This window comes from Ascaphus truei, chromosome 10 (assembly GCF_040206685.1).
Source record: "Ascaphus truei isolate aAscTru1 chromosome 10, aAscTru1.hap1, whole genome shotgun sequence".
NCBI lineage: Eukaryota > Metazoa > Chordata > Amphibia > Anura > Ascaphidae > Ascaphus > Ascaphus truei.
The window spans coordinates 30,668,245-30,689,138 of record NC_134492.1 but is presented as its reverse complement, the minus strand read 5'-3'; the positions used below and the strand labels follow the sequence as shown (position 1 = coordinate 30,689,138).

The following is a 20,894-nucleotide window of genomic DNA, read 5'->3' as shown; positions in this document are numbered from 1 at the left end:
ATGTATCTGGGAGGGAAGTAGTGTGTGTATCTGGAGCGGGGTAGTGTGTGTGTGTTTGTTGGTGGGCTGGGGAGGGGGGCTGGTATTTAAACTGGAACAACCTACCAGAGAGTCTCACATCCAGCACCAGTCTAAGTTCTTTCAAATCTAAGGCTGTCTCACATTTTAATCTGGTCTGTAACTATTTCATACGCCCATAATACAAATTATCTTTAACTGTGCACGCAATGTCTTGTATATAATGTATACCCTGCTCATTATGTAACTGTATTGTAAACATGTATTATTTGTCTTAACTCTGTGCCCAGGACATACTTGAAAACGAGAGGTAACTCTCAATGTATTACTTCCTGGTAAAATATTTTATAAATAAATAAATTTCCCAAATGTAGTTATTATTCGCCAGAAAGTGAAGCCACGCTGCCCTCTCACATATAAATAGCTCTCGGGGCTTGGACCCCCCACACAGATAACAGCGTCTGTGCTGAGTTCGATTCCTATGATAGACTTTTTCGTGTGGGTTTGTTTGTGTTTGTGTGTGGGTTTGTCTGTGTTTGTGTGTGGGTTTGTTTGTTTGTGTGTAGGTTTGTTTGTTTGTTTGTTTGCGTGTGGGTTTGTTTGCCCAAGGGTGCAAATGACACAGTTTTGCATTTCCTGTCCCTTATTCTGATTTAAGTAAGTTGGTCGTATGCTAATGCTTATACAGTATATACCTATCTGTGTGTACAGTATATGAATGTTTGTGGGGGTGTAATATTCATGCATGTGCTGCGGCTTTCGGAATATTTTGTACAAAGACATTTTTTATAAAATGGATCTTTCTTGAAAGGTTGCAGACCCCCTGCCCTAGGTTGTCTCTGGGGCTGAACCGTTTTAATTTCAGCTCTGGGAACCCCCTGCTCCTTAAGATACTTAACAAAGTTATGGCCAATACGAAGCCTAGACTTCTTACATCTTTTCAAATGTTTTTGTTTTGCAGAAAATCAAGACAGTTTACACCAAGTAGTCCATGAGCGTCTGGGTGAGCTGCTGCGTGTTCTGAAAGCCGTTATAAGTAAACACCAAACCCTTAATTCTGTTGATATTCTTGGAGCTGCAGGGACAGTGATTGCTAAAGTGAAAGGTAAGGCATGTGGTTTTAGAGACCTGAACATGATGATCAGTGGATGTCCTACGGTGTACTTGTTGATGTGCCTTTTATTATATTTGTGTACTTGTTTAAAATATGCACTGTGGTCAGTGTCATTAAAAAAAGTAGCAGGAGATCAGTCCTTTTTAAACCGTGACATCTTTGCAGATACCATGTTTGTACTTTTGGTGTCACCTTTTCTTGTATAGTAAGACGGTAAGTGTGCCTCAAATACAGTCCTTTCTAGAACAAAGGTGAACGAGAAACAGAGGTGTGTTTAACCTCTAGATCAAGAATGACCAACTCTGTCCTCAAAAACCACCAACAGGTCATATTTTCAGGATATCCCTACTTCAGCACAGGTTCAGTCAGAAAGACTATCACAGAGGAAGTGGACCCCATCTACTTCTGTTTCTGTCATGGGGACTTGGTTACTGTCATGTGGTCACTACAGGAGCAATCCCTGAACTGTAACGGTTACTAGGTGAAATGGAGCCGATGTATAAGTACCTGAAAAATGGTTAATACTTTTTTCATCTCCACGGTAAAGAAATACTGTGGTTCGTCTTTACAATCTTTAATGACTTTTATAATAACCTTTTCGGTGCCTTAATGATATAACTGCTATGGCATGGGACTTAGCTGGTACATCACAATGGCCATTGATGCGCTATGTCATCATTGCTAGTTTTCTAAGCGGGCTGACGGAAGGGTGAGCCCGATCGAAACGGAAGGCAGTCATCACTTCAGTTTTCGTCATTAGGAGGCCGTCGCAAGCGTGTGATCTCTACCAAAGTGATGACATGGCCCCAAAACCCGGACGACTGGCGGCACTAGGGTGCCGTTAGATATCCAGCAGAAAGAGTTAAGACTGTTTAGCATTCTTCATAGCAACAGGTAAATTGATGTCTGTTTTGGATTTTGTGTAGTAATTATGATGCCTGTAATTAGTCAAACAGATAAACCTAAGTAGCTATTTGCTTGAAGTCCCTGTTCAGAGGAAAGAAACATGTCAGAAACGGATAAGGTACAAATAAGTAAAACTGTTACTGTTAAGGAGGATTGAATCTTTTGAAGGACACCAATTACACCGATGCACCAATTACTTGTACACAGTAAACTAGTGTTGGTCCAATCAAGGTTATATGTATATATTCTGTATATTAATTTTCCTTTTTTTTTTTTCCCCACTTGGCCAATGTAAAAATCAGCCTTCTAATAAAACCCTCTTATTTTGTATAAAACAGTCTAGTCAGGAGCATTCGTTGTAAAGGATAGGAAAGTATGCATAAAATATGACTAAAAGTTTGTCATGAGTTCCATAATCTGCTTTTATCTCATTTTTGACCTTATGTTTGTTTAAACCTTTTGCTGCAATAAGGCCTGCTGCACAATGTGTGCAGCGCTCGGCTGGTTCCTAGGAGATCATTCGATATAATCACATTTTTGTCCGCCCAATGGGAATCATTATCTCACAAATTGTTCTTCTTTCAGTTCTTGAAATCAACTGCTCCTTTAACTGGAAATATAGAAGTATATATTTTTTTTATTCAGAAATACTGGTGATCACTCAGCCTTGTTCCCTCTATTTTGTTTTTTTTAGCTGCTCAAACCATTAAGCTTGGTAAGTAAACTACAATTTGGGATGTTATATTGCATATCTCTTCCCTCATCGTTATCTCGCTGCCTCAAAGCAGTGAGAATGTGGCTATTGGTGTTGAGTAAGATGACTAGTGGCATTTGTGCCTGTAGGTGCAATCATACTATGAAAGCTTGAACAATATACATTGTTTGACAAATGTGTTAACTCTACAATGGTTAAAATAAATGGAATGGAAAGAAGTTGACGACTGTCCACCTTGGCCAGCAAAGAACAATGGATGGGAATCTTCCAAATGGAATGTATAGGCGGATGAAGATGGGTTGGAAAACATTTGTATGAAAGAAGCCAGTCTCTCAAGCAAACCTTACACTGTGCCTTAAGAGGAAATTGTTTGACCAGTGTATTCTGTTAGTGCCCACATATGAATGTGAAACTTGTACCCTGAAAATGAAGATAATTCAGAACTCAAAGACGTATGGAGAGATGTATGCTACGTGTTAGACAAGAGACAGACTTGTTGGCTTTGGAACCTATTAATTCTCTGACATCACAAGGGTGAAGGAATTAAAATTGCAGTTGGCCAGCCATATCGCATGAGATCGTTGGACAAAGATAATACTTTACTGGATTCCAAAGGATATCAAAAGTAAAATGGGATGATGAAAAAGGACACATTTTGGGAGCAAAATGGAGATGAGGCTTGCAACCACAGTACCTTAAACATGATTCATCTAGCAGTGGACAGACAAAGGCTGATGACACGCTTGCATACATAATTCTATACTGCCTATGTGCAACATGGCAAATTCTGAATGGAATGGACCATGAGGAGGGTGTTGTGTACGCAGACATAAGGAGAAGCCAGGGGAGATGTGGGAGACTTTCATTCCACGGGTTCAGGGACTACCAGAGATTTGCTCCCTTAACAAGTGCAGGGGACTAGGGACATGGTAGACCTGCTCTCTACAAATTCCCTGTTCCTTTTTTTTTTTTTTATACCTATTGACAAAACCACCGCAGCCGCCTGCTTTCTTTCCTTAACCACCTCCTTTGGTCTTTACCAGTGGACTACCTCGCCTACTCACTGCAATGGACACTGCCTTGTCCTGGTTTTCTCCTGTTTCTTCTCAGTCGCTGACTCAAACACTCGCTACCATGTCTCTTATTACCTTCACCTAACTTTCAGCCTCACCCAACCCTCTGAACCCTCTGAACCCTCCACACCTACTTCCACACACATACAGAAACCAACATGCTCTAGACCCCTACAATTTTACATCTCTACACATCTCTACAACCTTTCCTCCGTCCAATCTCTACCCTTTCTACTCACTCCCATCTACAAGACTTCTACCGTACGTACTACACCCTCTCTGGAATTCCCTACCACGCACCATCAGACCCTCCTCCCACACTCCCTACATTTAAAAACTCACTGAAATCTCACTTTTTCAAGGTATTTCTATCTTGCATATCCCTAACATCCAACCCCATCCCCAACCCTATTGGGACTCGCTGTACGATTGGACAAATCCTCCACGCTAACACCCCTCAACATCCACCACCCCAAATCTCATTGGGATTAGTTGTGCGTCTGAACTATACGCAATCTCACAATGAGCAGCCAATTTTACCTTTTGTTTAAACATTGCCACTTATTCCTTCTAGATTGTAAGCTCTCATGAGCAGGGTCCTCATTACCTTTTTTTGTATCTGTTTTGCTCGTTTGTGCTTATTTGTATGTTGGCGTTTTTACAAATAAGAATACAGAGGGAGCTGCTGGAAACACTCTCCCCAGGTACAGTGGGCCGGGAGGCAGGCTTGGGAAACTTGCTATCCACTCATGGATCGTGCCAGAGGCCAGGCTGCAAGACACTTGCTCTTTCCACATGTACAGGGGGAGTTGTGCAGGTGTGGATAACCTGCTCTCTGCAGGTGCTGGGGCTAGGCTGCAGGAGATCCAGTCTCCCTGCTGACGGAAGATGCAGTCTGGGCACCCATGGGCACCCATGTATCTAAAAGGTGGGATGGAGTGCAGAGAAAGAAGAGTGGTTACGTTGGCTGAGAGGAAGTTGGCACCACCTACCCTATTCAGCAGTTACCCTTCTCCTAATCCCCATGAGAATCGGGTATGAGACTGACGGCTGAATCTCACAAACTGCTTGTTTGGCCGAAATCCAACCCGACGTGGTCATGCACCAACATCAGTGCCCGCACAAGGAATATTGATGTGTGTACCAAACAAATTGTGCGAAGGTTACAAGGATTATCGTCACCCAGTGTCTCCACATTACAGTAGAAATGATCTGCTGCACTTGTGTCAAAACAATACTGTTTGCTGCTTTCTCAGACTGGCGCCAGTACCTAACTTACTATCAATGTTTTGCTAGCACTTACTCAACAGGTTGTTGATTATCTACAACAGAACTGTCATACAATTCTGTGGTTGTTTTAGAAATTGGACATACTTAAAATAGCTAGTAACTTGGCTGCATAAAGCTTGGCCTTGTCAGGTTGTATTTGCATGGAGACTCAGGCTGCATAAGTGACATTCCATTTTTGGCCCCTATCCAAGGACTGAGGAACGTGTTGGTAGCTCTTGACTTGACACCATTGTGTGCATGTAACACAAATTGTTTGTATAATGTTCTTGAAATAAAGATAAGGTCACATATGCTTGCATGTCAGAATATACTCAGTCACCGAATGAGAGCATATTCATAGTATGTGAAGACGTAAGTGGCTTTGTTATACTTTGTAATCACATAATAGCGCTGGTTTAAAAGTAGTTGCTGTACATTGTATACGCCAGCTCTGAAGAATTTAAGTGACATTGGTTATCCTAGATTTTTAAACAACTTTGATATATTCTTCAATAGAGTGTTTTGAAAGCAACACTTGCTTTGTCTTGAAATTGCTTTTGTAACACGTATGGTTTTAATAATGTGAAGCCAATTACTCTTGTTCAATTACTTTTTTCTTCACTTCTTACAACTGCAGCTATGATCTTTACTGGGAAATATCTCTTTATATAACTTAAGTTTTTTTTTTTTTATTTAATGTATGGATTTTGTGGGTTTTGTTATTCATGAAAGGAAAAAATGATTGAGGCGGGTTTTCTCACTGAAAATATATTTAGTGACAACTGCCCTTGTTAAACTCTGCACTGCCAGAAACCTGTAAGGCTGAGTCCCCGCTGGCATGAGCTCCAAGCATGAGCGCCGGGAGTCCTGTTGTACGCGCGGGGGAGGGCATTGCGGGTTGTTGAGCGCGCGGGTAAGTATAGTTTTTTTTGTTTACCTGAGCGCGGGCGAGCGTGTGTGCCCGCGCACACCGTGTGAGCGGGGACTTGCATGTATCTATATATGTAAGTAACCGCCACAAGCGCTGCCCGCTCAGTGCCAGCGGGGACTCGGCCTAACGCATCACCAAGGATTGGGTAACATTCTGCTCTGACAGCAAACTAATTTAAAAAAAATACAATTTGGTTACAGTACCAAAACAGTGGGAAAAAAAATATATTCAGTATGCATATTTTGAAAAAAAAATTGTTTACTTTTGCTACAATTGTAAATGTGCTCCTTCTCCAGTTCCAGTACTGGAAGTTTGGTAGAACAGCAGAAGGTATTTTTTGAACTGAATACTTTTTTTAAATGTATTTACTACACTTAATCAGTGCTCATGTTAGGAAATGATTGATACAGACCGCATGCAACCTTTTCAGATTTTGAATGGGAATCCTGTATCCATTGTTGAATGTAGTCATTGTGTACAGTCAGGATGTCCTGGGGAAAGAGTGTGTGTGCCTTTTTAAAGTAAAGCACTGCATCAGTACAATACCATAAATGAACGTCCCACACTGTATTCAGCCATCTTGCTTGCATTTCTACATCACTTGAAAAGGAAGAACTTATTGTCTCTGCTGCCTGCAGGTTTTATTTTTGGAACCCTCTATTAGGGCTCGTTCCAATAGTAAATGTTTGTTCCCGAGACGTAGCAGTTCAAAGGCCTAACACAACTGTGACGACACAGCCTTCCTGCGACAGGAAAACTCTTCAGTGCAGACAAACTCTTCATGTTTCAGAGGAAGATTATAGCTTAACAATTCTATTCTTTAGATGGAGGTTACTGACATTATTGAGAATTTTGGGGAGGTGATTTTTTCCAATAATTTTAAATAATTTTTTTTAAAAAGAGATATTGGATCTGAAGCCAATTGTTCAAACAGCTTGGGAATCGTTAATATTGAACCAATGAGATTTTTTTTTTCTACCTGGCAACCAAGCAAGTTCCACTACAGCTACTACAACTGACTAGTAAAGCTTTTTGGTAACATGTAGGGGCTTTGTTTTGGTAAGTAACAGTAGAAATATATTTTTTGTATATTTTGATGTCTTAAGCTTGGTAACAAAGTTATCTAAAGTTCTATCTTATTACAGGCTCCTCGGTGTCTAAAATGTTGTGCTTTCGCCTGTTTTCACAGTAATCCCTGGTTATTTTCCATGTGTAGCTTTATTTTCTAGAAGTTTTGTTGAATGTAGTGTGTAATCTGGCTAAATTTAGGCTGTATTTATGCATTGGTGTTTCACAATATCCTCTTTCGCTTGAAATCCGAATTGAATACGAATTTGGGCTCAAACTGTTGCTTTAGCTTCTAAATTAGGCAGATAAAGATGGTTTTCATTTGACAGCCTCAAACTTGTGGGACCCTGAACTTATGTACAGCTACTGGAGAAATGAATGTTGGTCTGTTAAGATATTCTAACCTACAAGGATTTCTGTGTATAACTCACGCTTTATGAATCATGTAAAGCAAAATGCCGATTACACCCTTCACAAAAGGCTCTGTGGGGACCTGGATAGAAATTGGTTCCTGTTACCGGTGTTCATGGTTCTCTGATACAATCACATTGCTCTGTTTGAACCAGAACCAAAAAGACTACAAGGGCTTGTTATAGGGCTGTCGGAGGGTATTTTTTGTGCAGCCTAGGACATTTTGGTTGCGGCAATTGGCTGCCAGCGCTTCGCCGTGACTCACCCCGCTGCCGCCAGCCACTTCGCCGCTATGGTATGTGCCTTACCCTAAATTCCCTACCCTAAGCTCTTACTCTGAAACCCCTATCCCAACCGCTAAAACCCTTAAATTAACCCGCTACCCGTTAAAACCCTTAAATTAACCCTCTACCCTAACCACTAAAACACCTTAAATTAACCCCCTACCCTAACCAATAATTAAACTTACCTTGTAAGTGACGGTGGCGCAGATTCCAGCGGCGCATAGGCCATGACCAAATGGCCCATTCCATGTTGTGTGGGTGCTGAACACGTATTAAAGAGTTTAAGCTGTTTGTATGTCCTCATATTAGAAAACCCACTTGACTTTATTTTGCAAACCTTTACTCATTGTAATCATTTAAAATTGAGATTTAAAGAAATATTTAAAAAGGGGGAAACTAAAACAGTGTATATTATCCATTCAGGGCCCTCTGTGCAGATGTTGCAGGGCAGCTCCTCCTAGGATGAAAGTAAACTAATGACCGTGGCATGTTTACTAGGTTAAATGTAGCCGGTTGACAAACAAAACAAAAAAAAAAACAAAGTACAGTATTTTTGAATACTTTTTTTAATTAACATTTCTATGGAAAATGTTTTGTGGTGGTTCTTACGATCTTTATGTAACGTCTTTTCGTGGTGAGACTCGGTCTGCAAAGCTCCATGCTTTGCTCTCGTCTGCAAAGTAATTATGAAGCTATTCGTCAAACAAATAATAGGAAGCTCATACATATGCTTGGATGATGTGAAAAATAAATCTATAAGACAAAAAAATAAGATTGTTTAAGGAGGATTAAATCTTTCTGACTCATAAGTTGTTTCAAACTTTTTTTTTGTTGACCTGCTCCTTTCAACTTCCTCTTGAAAAATATGTCTCAATGGAAGTAACCTAAAAAAACACCCTGACTATTGTGTGTTTCAACGTTTTGCTTGTTTGCAAAGCATCGATTTCCTGTCGAGTCCACATTATAGAATGAAGAACTTAACACATTAGTAAAGGATCCATGGCAATGAATGACCAGCTGTATTGTTCATACAGTATTTTATCTACAGTAAAGCACAAGTCAAAATAATGACGCTCTGGGGTGATTTTATAAAAATAGACTTGCACACTTGGGTTCAACTCCTGAGGAGCATGTTTGACATCAAATGGCTCAGAGGTAAATCCATTTAATCAACACTTATCAGGGATGGTGTCATTAACCCTTCACTGCTTAAGGGTTCTTTGTGAGAATAAAGTGTTGTGGCATAAATTAATACAGTATTACAGACGTGTATGTGTGTGTGTGTGTGTGTGTGTGTGCACACATACTGGGCATGCATGAGTGTATATATGTTTATGTAAATATATCTAAATAAAATAAGTTTAGTGCAAGCTAACTTGTATATAGAAAATATGTGCATCATATAATCAAATTTACTGTAGACTGAACAAGGTGTGTAAAAAAGGGGATGGCTATATTAAGAAATGTGAGATTCCTTCTAACTATACATATTACAACTTTTGATCAGTGAAACAAATTGTGTAAATATTTAAGATGTCCAACAGATTATTAGAATCGGGTGTCTTCTGCAAGCAAATCGGAAACCAATTGATAAATTAATCTTTGGCGACTTGATGGAAATAGTCATTCCAAAGCAGAACATCTAGAGAAGGAGCAGCTCAGTGAGTAAAGCACCCCGGAGTGAGTAAGGGAGTCTCGCCCTGAAGCAGGGGAACCTGGTTCAATTCCCGGTGTCTGCTCCTTGTGTCTGTACCAACTAAAGAACAGCACCCTAGATGGACGCTATATCGATGTTTGTAATAAATAAATCTAGTGTGTGTCTAATAAAGTGTGTGGGGGGGAAAAGTAATCACTCTTAGATTTGCAAAACGTAATACAAACTTATTCCAACCCTCCTCCTCCTCCTCCACCACCTCCTCCTCCTCCTCCTCCTCCTCTTGGCACAATACGTTTGTATAATGTTTTTGCAAATCCAAGAGTGATCTTTTTTTTTTTTTAACTTACATAGTTTTGTCATGTACCTCAGGCGCTGACATCTTGAGTGCTGTATATATAAAGATATACCACACGATGAGGTGGCTGCTTGTTGCACCGCCTTTCAGTGTTTGTGTGTGTATATACACACACTAATTTATGTATATGTATATATATATATGTATAGTAAACACCACACACACCACACCACACACCACACACCACACCACACCACACACCACACACACACACACCTTGAAAGGAGGTGCAGCAAGCAGCCACCTCATCGTGTGGCATATCTTTATTAGTACCATTTTTTGTATCACAGTAGAATTGTATTCACAATTTAGGTAGAAATAGCTTCTCTGAATAAGTTCTCTTGGTTACCGTATGCCCAGCCTCCTATTATGCGCCACATCCGTCTCTAGTATTGACAGCGGTGCTGAAGGCAGGAGCTCCAGTGGCTGTGATGCTTGCTTCCGCAGTGCAGTCAGGCTATGGATCCTCTCGAGGGAAGAAAGTCCGTCCGACGCATTTCATAACGCGCAGTTACTTCATTAAGGGATGACGTGTATACCCCTCTACTTGCTGTGTATATATCCTGAACATACCAATACTTTCACTTACACATATTCGCTGTTCATATGGTTGAGTACGTAATAGCCCTGACACTTAAGTGTATTATTTGTAATGCCATACATGTGTCCTGTGGTTTGATCATTTGAAGTAGTTCCAACGGTGAATAGGCAGTAGCTCTTTTGCCTAATAGCTCACCTGCCATGGTCTTACCGTAGCTGCGCTTTTGTGCATGTCTGATTCTCCGTGTTAACCGTTCACACTTGGCTCTTGCTGTGATTTATCAACCACGATGGGTGCGGCTCTTGCCTATACCCAGAAAATACTGTGCTTCTGGTATCAATTACACACTGCAGTTCATGATTTGTAGCTCACTAAGAATGCTCTTAATTTATAATTTAGCAGAATATCTGTAGTGATACCAGAAAATTGTCTACTCCAATATCGCAATAAAAAGGTATATACAGTACTGAAGTCAAATTATCCCATCAAAGTATTCTTTTGGTACAGTGGTGCTTCTTAAATATTTCATAGCTCTCAATTTTGATTTCTGCTCAGCTTTGTGTATTTATAGTTACATTATGTTCCAGAGCGTTGGTTTCCAACTTTTTTTGGTTAAGGAACACCAAGTGAAATTCTGAGGAACCCCCAACCCTCTCTAATAGCAACTCTTTGATCAGATGCATTTAAAATTCTTCTGTATTTGATGCAATTTTCAAATGACCAGAACGTTGCAGGGAATCCTATAGGCAGGCCCGGGGAACCTAAGGGTTCCTTTGAACCGTGGTTGAAAAACACTGTTCCAGAGCCTTCTGTTCTGCGCTACCATAAATAATTTTGCTAATGCATTCACTTCTCATTATTGCTGTTCCTTTATAGTGGATATTTATGTTATAAAATGTTGTAGTCGAAACGCTTTTATTTGTTGTATTTGGTATGTAGTGTTGGCACAATTATGATACTGTATTGCATTACTTTTTTTTTGGTAATGTAACTCGGTGTACACTTCCGGGGTGTTTTTGGGTTGCTTAGCAACTAGACAGCTGCAGGATTGCACTGAATCTGGCGCGGTTTTTTTTCTCTAGTGTTTGAGGGAGTTCACAGGGGGGTATTTATTGCACCTCAGTCTGTTCCACTTATCTCCAGAAAGATTTCTAAGTGTTTACCTGCAGATAGTCTTATTTCACTTGCATCTAAAGTCCTGCGTGTGCCTGAATTATTCAAAAAAATAATATATATGATTTAATATCGGGAATCTTGCCATCATTCCTCCTGCAGAACTTTCATTGCCAAATTTTCAGCTCTACTAAACGTTTTCAATGATCAAGCAACCTGTAACTCCAGTAAGCCCTGCTGCACAGCGGTGATAGGTAATACATTTGACAATAAATCAGAAAGCAAATTGCCCAAACTGTGCATTGTGGTATTGTATTTGCAAGGTGGAAAGAAAAACACGTTTAAAGCTTTTCAAACATCCACTTTATTTACCACTCCCACCATTCTTTGAAAGTATTTTTAAGTGCATCGGTCTTGTTTATTATAAGGTTATTTGAGCACCACCCTGATGCATGCAAAGTATGAATACAATGGATACACTAAACCAGATGTGAGCACAGGAAAGAAAAGAATACTTTGTTTTCATGTAGCTCTGAGTGAGCGCTGCACTGTGTGTGAGCGCTGCACTGGGTGTGAGCGGAGCAGTGAATCGCTGCGGTAACGTACTTAACCATTTAGTTGCAAGAAACCCGCAACACATTCAAAGTCCAGTCCTGCTACGACCAAAGTGAGTTTATAATAGTGATGTTTTTTAATGGATTCAATGTAGATGAAAAACTCTGTATGAAAGGGAGCACAGAAACATACAAAATAATAGAATAAATACATAGTGGTATGAAATGTAGACGAAAGACACGATTTCTAACATTTATCCAAATGCTTTGGAGGGTTTTGGGAATTCTTTTCCTAATTTCTTTAACGGTGAAATTTTTCACTGAAAGTTAATTTGTTAATGCACACTCCTAGGCTTTGTTGTTGAGCTGCACCTGAAAGCGTATGTCGCAAACGGAGGCCTTCCCACTAGACAAGCTAGAACCTTCGTACCAATGTTGCTTCTACCATATCCTGTGGTGATGAAGCATCATGGTTGCCGCTTGGCTAGTGTTCACTTAAGTCAGAATAGGTGATATATACTGAAGGAGCACATCCCAAACATGGATCCCAGGCTCCGGTTTCTAAGCAGTATTTGTAAATACATATCTTTAGTGTTGACTTGCTCTAGGCTGCGTTTATAGTACTGGCGAGGCTACCCGTGATGTCGCTGTAGCAAAAGTGGATGTCGCTGGCGGCAAAGGGCTATGTGATTGGCTGTCATGTGGTGCGGCTGTCTTTAAATCTCAAATTTTTTTGACTGCAGATATTTTGGTCACTGTGACATCACACGTCGCTGTCGTCATTGCGCCCACTATGGGCGGTCGCTACAGACAACATTACGTTTCTTTGCGTCCGTCGCCGGCGCTGTAGGCAGTACTATAAACGCAGCCATAGACTGCAAACAGAGCTACCGAAGAGAAAATATTTGTAGTAGTGGGAGTGGTGGGATGCCATCTGCCTGCCTCTGTATTTTCAAGGTTCTTGGTGTCTGACCTTTGGTCATTTATAAAACAGGGAGACTGCTGCATTAAAAAGTAGCCTTCACAAAGTAGCATGTGTTAGTGATGCATGTTCAGTGGGATGGCAAACAACCTACAGTCCTGTATCATGGCATGAGCCAGTCTTGAAGGTTTAGAAGCCCGGTTGAAAGCATGTCCTTCACATGATACCCAAAGGCTTTATTTTACATCCGTAACTTGATTAACAGGTGTCACGAACGGCACGCCTGTGAGCACCTGACTTGTATGTGATGAGGGTTAATACACACCATTATCTAGGGGGATCCACTTTTCACCTCCACAGGGTCCCTCATATGAGTAATATCTACCCTCAATCCTTCACAATATATATCTTTACTCGCTTCCACCACCAAAGATATGAAGATTCACTTTGGTTCCTTTACTAAGAATCTCACCAAATGTCTTTCAAGATTCATTAGGTTTCTTTATTTAATTCTGCTGTCAGAAGTTGTGACGCCATATTTAAATTTCCCCCGTCATCTCAGAGAGTGCCTTCTCTGATAACCTCAACTTCTGGACAAACATAAAAACCCGGCTAGGTCTTGACCTGCCATAAAAACAATTTAGTATTTTTTATGTACACTTGCAATTCAAATTAACTGTTTGTGTGCCCGTTAATGAAAATACTGAGTATCTCCTAACTATTTTCATTGCCGTTAACAGGCCTGTAAACAGGCTATTAACTAATTTGTTGTGGGGGGGGGGGGGTTGCATCATATGGCTCTGCAGTCCTCTGGCATGGAAGCAATTACATTTGAGTTTACCATAAACAAATAGCTTTTACTGTATTTATATGTTGGTTGAGACGTTGAATATTTCACTTTTCAATGTTGGAGATTGCTTTAATCCACTCATGAGCGTCCAATCCTTTAATGGGTGGTGGCCTAAGCAAAAAGTGATACATCTTGCCAGTAACAGTGTGTGACATGACATGATTTTTATTTGATTCAGTGACCTCACATTCATTCATATGACACACGGAGCTTTAATGAGGTAATAACCATGACTATCACAAGGCTGACAAATGTTTTGTGCTAGAGATTTGCAATTAGAAATTACCAATTTTGCTGGGTTGAGGAGTTTTGGGGGGGTAGGAAAGATCAATCCATTAAAACCCCCCCCCTCTATTACAGGGCTGCTCAATACCAGTCCTCAAGCCCCTTCCCCTCCCCCCTCCCCCCCCCCCCCAACAGGTCAGGACTTCAGGATAACCCAACTTCAGCACAGGTGGCTCAATCAGTCGAAAGACAGCCACTGAAGCACCTGTGCTGAAGCAGGGATATCTTGCAAACCTGACCTTTTGGGGGATTGGTTGCTTGAGGACAGCAGTTGAGTGCCCCTGGACTATTGCAACATAGCTGAAGAGGGGGGGGGGGGGGTAGGGGGAGAGATGTTTAACAAACTAATATCCTAAACGAAAACTCTAGAAAAAAAATTCACAGTGAGCTTTTCACTTATTTCTTTTCATGTTTGTTTTATAACGAGCCGTCCTATAAAAATATCAAGATAAAGGGGTTGCGCAGTATCATTTTACTGGAGCATTGATACCCTGAACAATTGTGAGTTGGTTTTAAAGGGAATCATTACTTTTACGAGACTACTTGGAATTGTTTATGCGCAATAAATGCTGTAGCTGTGCTGAAAAGTTGTGTAATACGGCAGGTAAATGCTTATAGGGGTCCATGTTAAAATGTATAAGAAGCAAAAGGTGACACTGTGTGCTCATTTACATGTCATTTCCCAGAATCCCTGGCTGCAGTGGAAGCACTGTATGCGAAGAGATAATGGGGAAAAGCAGAGCTGTGCGAATGTGCTCACAAGTGGTATTTTTATTGGCAATAAAATGTCCCACTGATTTTCTAGGGACCTGCTAATTTAACGTATTGTTACAGTTGTTTGCTCCAATTGCATGTGTCAAAGAAGCCACCCTCTCCTCACCTATCCACATAGAGTTCCCTCGTTCTATATATATATTCTCTGTTCTGCTTGTTAATGAACCAGTAAAGCATTTCATTTTTTTTTTAAGGGGCAATCCAATCAAAAATGAAAAAAAAAAAAAAAAAATATCGATAGAGATTTTGTTCAATGTATGCAGCCTTTGATTACCGTTTATTGAAAACTAATTACCTACACTGCTAATCGATTTGTTCTCCTGTAATCGATCAGCAAAGATCCTGCTTTCCAGGTTTCACTTAATGGCTGCCTTTCCGTTTCAATCAAGTCTTCAGTCAGTGTAACTCAGCAGCTTCAATGTATTCTTATATTACTATGGTACACCCAATCCCAGCAAACTCGAGTAACCCCAAAACGAAAAAAAAACATCAAAGGAGTGTGCTACTGATCGTGGCCAAAAGTGTACAACAAAAGACAGAAATGACCAATGCTACATCCAATGTGACCAAAAATATATTGTTACAATACTTCAATGCTGATATTTTCACGAGTAAAGGTTATTTAGTTAAACCCATTGAAGTATTGAACTAATATTTTTTGTCACATTGGATGTAACATTGGGCATTTCTGTCTTTTGTTATATTACGAAGGTAACATTATCTATTGTTAGTTTGCAGCTCAAAAGGCTGGGATCATTGGCAACAAATTATCACATACAGTACAAGAAAGTGTTGCAAATATCTTGCACTTCTGGGGAGGTGGGCCAAAACCTGCTATAGAAATGAAAGCATGCTCAGTGTATTAAAACTCATATAAAATGGCATTAAGACTTGAATAAAAAAAAACATTATTTAATAGTACAGAACTGATTTATTTTAAAAAAAAATACTTGTAGGATATTGCGTGGATTGCTTCTTTAAGATCTGCTTCTGGGAAATTAGGCTTTTTTTCTTTGAGAAAATCCATAAAAGGTGAAAATCTAAAAAATTTTGCAAATAACTTGGCGGATAACCTGTGCTCTCGACGCATTGGCCAGTTCCGCCTCCTTTCATGCATCTTTATCCATCTCGTTTTCTGTACATGATCGGCCAAATCTAATTATTATTTTTTTGTCTTATTCTTTTCTAGCTGTGAACTTCAAAAACATTAATGAGGAGAATAGAAGAGAACATTTCAGTGAAATCTTTTCATCCGTTGACACTTTAGCCTTTACCTTCGGTAACGTGTAAGTAAGTGTGAGAGAGATTTAAACCCCCCCACCCCCCCCAAAAAAAAAAAAACATGCAGAAAACAGATGTAGCTAAAAGAAGTGGTTGAGATTTAACACCATATCCTGACACTGCATTATAAGCGATAGTTCATTTTTTGAGGTTTGAAATAAAAGGGAGAAGGTGCCATTTAAAAAATAATCAGCAGAACTGGCTAAAGCCTTGATCTTTTCTAGCTCAATGAGATGTTCACTTCGGGTTTCTTAAAAGTCAAATTATAGTGCGCAGTAAATGGGTCATTCTGAAAATATTCATGTTTGTGTGAGGAACGCAGCCATGACATCACGGAGCTGGTTCGCCCTCATTGGGTGAACCGCTCACGTGACATGCCAGCGAGCGGCATAATCAAATTTGCTTGCTTCGGCAAGCAACTAAGCGCTGTTCAGGCGCTTGCTCACGCTGACCACACACATTGCAACTACTGTATGTGTTTCATCGCGGACAGCACGAGCATGTGCCCCCGCTCAGCGTCACCTTGGACGAGGCCTTAATGTGAATTAAAATTCCTTTGGAGTATTTGAGTTGTGGTAATGGGCCTTGAACCTTCAGCAGATACGATCTCGGCTTTTTTGGTTTGTGCGTTATTTGTGATGCAGTACAAATCCGAGGGCTGGATTTTTGGAGGTTACTGACTGATTTCTGAGAGTCCTGGCTAGATTTACTGGAGCAAACAAAAGTATAGTTCTTTTGCATACCCAATTTAAAGCCGCAGTCCCTCCATAATTCTACATGGGGGTTTTTTTTTACGCCATTTAAGCTGTGGGGTCATCTGGCGTTGAACAGTGTTATTTTCAGATCTGGGGACCCCACTGATCCCCAGATACCAGTGGCGTTACCCATGTTCTTGCTGGATATTTAAATTGCTGTTTAATACGAAGTCACAATAGAAGATGGGATTGGCTGCTTTGAACGTCTCTATAGCCCAATGATCACAAACTTATATCTAGGTTTTCCCCATCTGGATAAAATTAGTACAATTCGTAAACATTTTCATCCAGGGTGGCCCCTTGTTCCCAAAATATTTACAGGTGCTCTTGATCCCAGAGAGAAAAAAAAATGGCAGCAGGACCACCACTAACTTCACCTGTTGGTATTTTGGGTACCAGGTGGTCCCTGCGGCTGACAATAACTTCATTCGGCTCCAGAGGGCCCCAATTTTCAATCCTGAATTGGGGGACCATGTAGAGTTTTTTGCGGGACTGCTGCTTTAAATTTTCTATAAAATGTCCTGAAATCTTCCATACAAGACTGAACATCAGTATGACTACATCCAGGCCAGCAGGTTGTTTGGAAGGACAACCATCCTTAAACTGTGAACTGGTTTTATTACTGTGTTTCCTAGTCCCTACATTTTAAACAGATTAATTCTTAAATTATTAAACAGAAACTTGAAGAAAGGTCTGTACTCCCATCCTGATAGGTCAATACAGGGGTGCGCAAAGGTTTTTTTTTTTGCTGTGCCCCCCCTGTCTCCCAGTACCTGCACTCGCGCTCCCCCCCCCCTCGAGTAACACGTCATCAAATGACGCCGAGGGTCACGTGACCCGGCAGCTTTATCTGACGCGCGTTGCCATGTCACGTCACATGACCCCGACGCCGCATTGTCATGGCGACGTGACCAGAAGCCGGCTGAAACCCGGTAAATTGAGGTTGCAGGGGCCTAGCGCGGTCCCTCGGCATTTAATTTAAACGCCTTGGGGAAGAGCGCGGGGGCCTCTGCAACCGCCCGCGCCCCCCCCAAAAAAAAATCCTGCGCACCCTTGGGTCAGTACATCCTAACAATACGTTGTCTTTACCATTAATTGTATAAAATAGTCAATGTTTATTCTATACTTTACAGTAGTCAGCACATTGTCCACAATGTTGTAAAATGCAGAGAAATGAATACCCAAAGCTTGGAATACATTTTCGTTACATTATACATTATGAAGCCAACCACAAAAATCACAAGATTAAATAGTTGGGCTACATGCATCAACTGCCGGTATGGGCTTTCGCACTCGTTCCGGTGTTACCTCCCAATTACTTAAATGGAAGTTAACGCTGGAACTTGTGCGATAACCCATATTGGCACTTGATGCATGTACCCCATAGAAAGAATACAGAAGAGCTTGCCATTAGATGTCTCTTCCAATTCTGGAGCCTCCCTGGTCTTCAGCAGGTCATACAATTGCCTTCTGAGATTTAAAAAAAACAAAAAACTCCTGTGAACTTTTTTCCATTATCCATAAAGATTGTACTTTAGATGCTGCTCATAGTGACGCAAATGAAATAGTTAAAATATACTTTTTTTTTTCTTCAATTAAAAACATCCCGTTCAACCGGTTTCAGTGTACGAGAGCTCGTCATCAGGGTAACCACATGAGTCAACAGGTGCAATTTTAACACTCTAGGAATTAAGGTGTAATAAATCAATTATCCGACTATTTAATTCCACTATCAAAAGATGATCAAAACAATAATACATATACAAAACAGCAATTATTGGATAACAAAGAAAAAAATCCTGGGTTGATCCTTTTGAATTCTTCAGAATGCCTTTTGAAGAAAGCCGTAAACCATTTAAAACTTTCTAACAGTTTTAATTTTTAATAAGGAACATGTTCTTTGAAAGCATTAATAATTTGTTTTTCTGTGGTGCTTTTCAATACCAAGTTGTTTTACAACTAAACTGCAACTACAGACTTTTTGCCTTTGATGTAGAATCTTGGCAGCATATTTTGGGATTTTCTTGATGGTAACTTCAAAAATAAAATCAGTTATCAAGTTGTTTATAAACCAAGGCCCATAAAGAGAAGGTGATTTGCCGAAGAATTTATTGCAAGTGACTTGTGTTGAATTGGAATTCTGTAGCATTTGAGATCAACATGCTATTTATTCTACCATAAAACTACTGCGACTTAATCTGTTATGGGGAAACACCTTCCAGCATTTTTAGCCAGGTTATCTGCTTGGTTGTCAGTATTATTATTTATTGTCCATTTTTTCCTTTTCAGAGTTTCAGACTTCCTTATGGGAGATGTAGACAGTGGGTCGTCATTGGGACTTCATGTATCTCGTAGAAGTCGGGTAGGTATTTTACTTTGTTTATAGTTGTGAAAATAACCTGAACTACGGCTTCAGAGTCTATTTTTGTTTGACATTTTCTTCATCCCTAGAAGAAGGAAAAATGGCTGTAGTACACACAGAGCAGTATGTCAGAAAAGGTTTCTGCCAAATTTGTAATGTTACCAAATAAATAATTCTGCAATTGGTCATCTGAAAAGTGGCAACCCCAAGCTTCATTACTTGGATAAATGGCTTTGAAAAGGAATCTCGAACATCTCATGCTGCTAAAAAACGCTTCTACCCCTCGTCTTGATTACTAGTAACAGGGCAGTCAATCAAAACTGATTGCAAGGTTCATCTATACAGCGCCCTATAGTACCTGGTACAATGTATGGGCCCCGACACAACAGAGAAACTTGTAATGTTCCAGGTACATCATAGAAACGTGCTAGTTTTCTAGGAGGTCATCAGTTCTGGCATCCAGCAACTGGTCGCATCATGGGGCGTTGACATAACCTTAAGGTCTGATTGCACTTTGGTGCCGCTGGACCACTGGCACTGTAAAGGTTAAAAAGCGGCAGGATTTAGGAGGACCATCTGAAATTTCAGGCAGTTTATTGATTTGATTATTGTAAAAAAAAAATATTGGGTGCTCCTATAGCTGTGATAATTGACTCAAGTCAGTGAAAGTCTGTGAAATTAAGTGCAAAAAGAATCCATATGTGAACAATATATTGGAAAAATTGCAGTTCAAAACCCCCCAAAAAAGCACTGTTCAAAATTATTTACGGATAACAAGAAAACAAAAGATAAGGGAGCGCAAATTGTAAGTGAAGGTGATAATACAATAAAACAACCACAAATAAGTTGGATAATATAGCGCACTAACCCAAGGGGTTGGAAACTATTGTTATGATAACCCAAAATATAAGATGGGTATATATAATATATCCCGTTTCCAACAGGTTTATTTTAGGGTGAATGACTACATTTAAATAAATGGTCTATTCACAAGAAATATTTGTTTTTTTTTGGACATATAATATGAATGTATAACTCTTGGCTTATATGATGGTGTGACATCATTGTAGTACCATTCTGATTTAGTTAGACCTATTTAGGTCTTATTCATCATTAGGAGTATCTTTACTCATTATCTAGGTATCCCTTGGTTTTTCGTTTTTGACATTTATGTACACAGCGTTTTTCTTCTTTTATATGTTTCGTCACCACAGTGATTTACTCACTTTGATACACTTTAGGTTGTACAGTATTATAATTTATATTGTAATTTAGTATAATTTTTTACTTTAATATCATTAAAATTGATTTTAAATTAATAACCATATAATATAATACATTGAGTGCTTCTAGAAGGGTGTGCTTTTTCTAGTTTTCATGATTTAGTTAATAGCCAGAACATTCGTCACAATTATGTTACATTTCTCTATTACATGTAAGTCATTTGAAAACATCTCTGTGGAAGAGTCAGCAGGATCCATACATGAGAGAGATGAGATTCAAGGTAAAAAAAAAACGGCGAAAATGTGATTTGCTACATGCATGATGTATTCTTTTCTGGCACTTCAGTGCAGTACAATCCATTTGGCACTGAATTGGTTAATCATATTGGTACTTCAAGAAGCCGTACATGGTATACATATGTTAAATTGATTG

The 20,894-nt window shown here is 39.9% G+C and overlaps 1 protein-coding gene across 6 annotated transcripts in view; it reads left to right on the top strand.

The window, feature by feature from the left end:
• Nucleotides 1-20,894, top strand: part of ARHGAP29 (Rho GTPase activating protein 29) — an 88,946-nt gene that overhangs the window by 46,825 nt on the left and 21,227 nt on the right. For 3 of the 6 annotated variants that reach the window (XM_075616443.1, XM_075616441.1, XM_075616440.1), the window contains 4 exons: nucleotides 980-1,123; nucleotides 16,030-16,126; nucleotides 19,166-19,238; nucleotides 20,679-20,742. In XM_075616443.1, the coding sequence (XP_075472558.1) occupies nucleotides 980-1,123; nucleotides 16,030-16,126; nucleotides 19,166-19,238; nucleotides 20,679-20,742 (378 nt within the window). Of the gene's footprint in view, nucleotides 1-979; nucleotides 1,124-7,066; nucleotides 7,086-16,029; nucleotides 16,131-19,165; nucleotides 19,239-20,678; nucleotides 20,743-20,894 lie in introns of those variants that run through there. The other 3 variants (XM_075616444.1, XM_075616442.1, XM_075616445.1) reach the window with 3 other exon arrangements.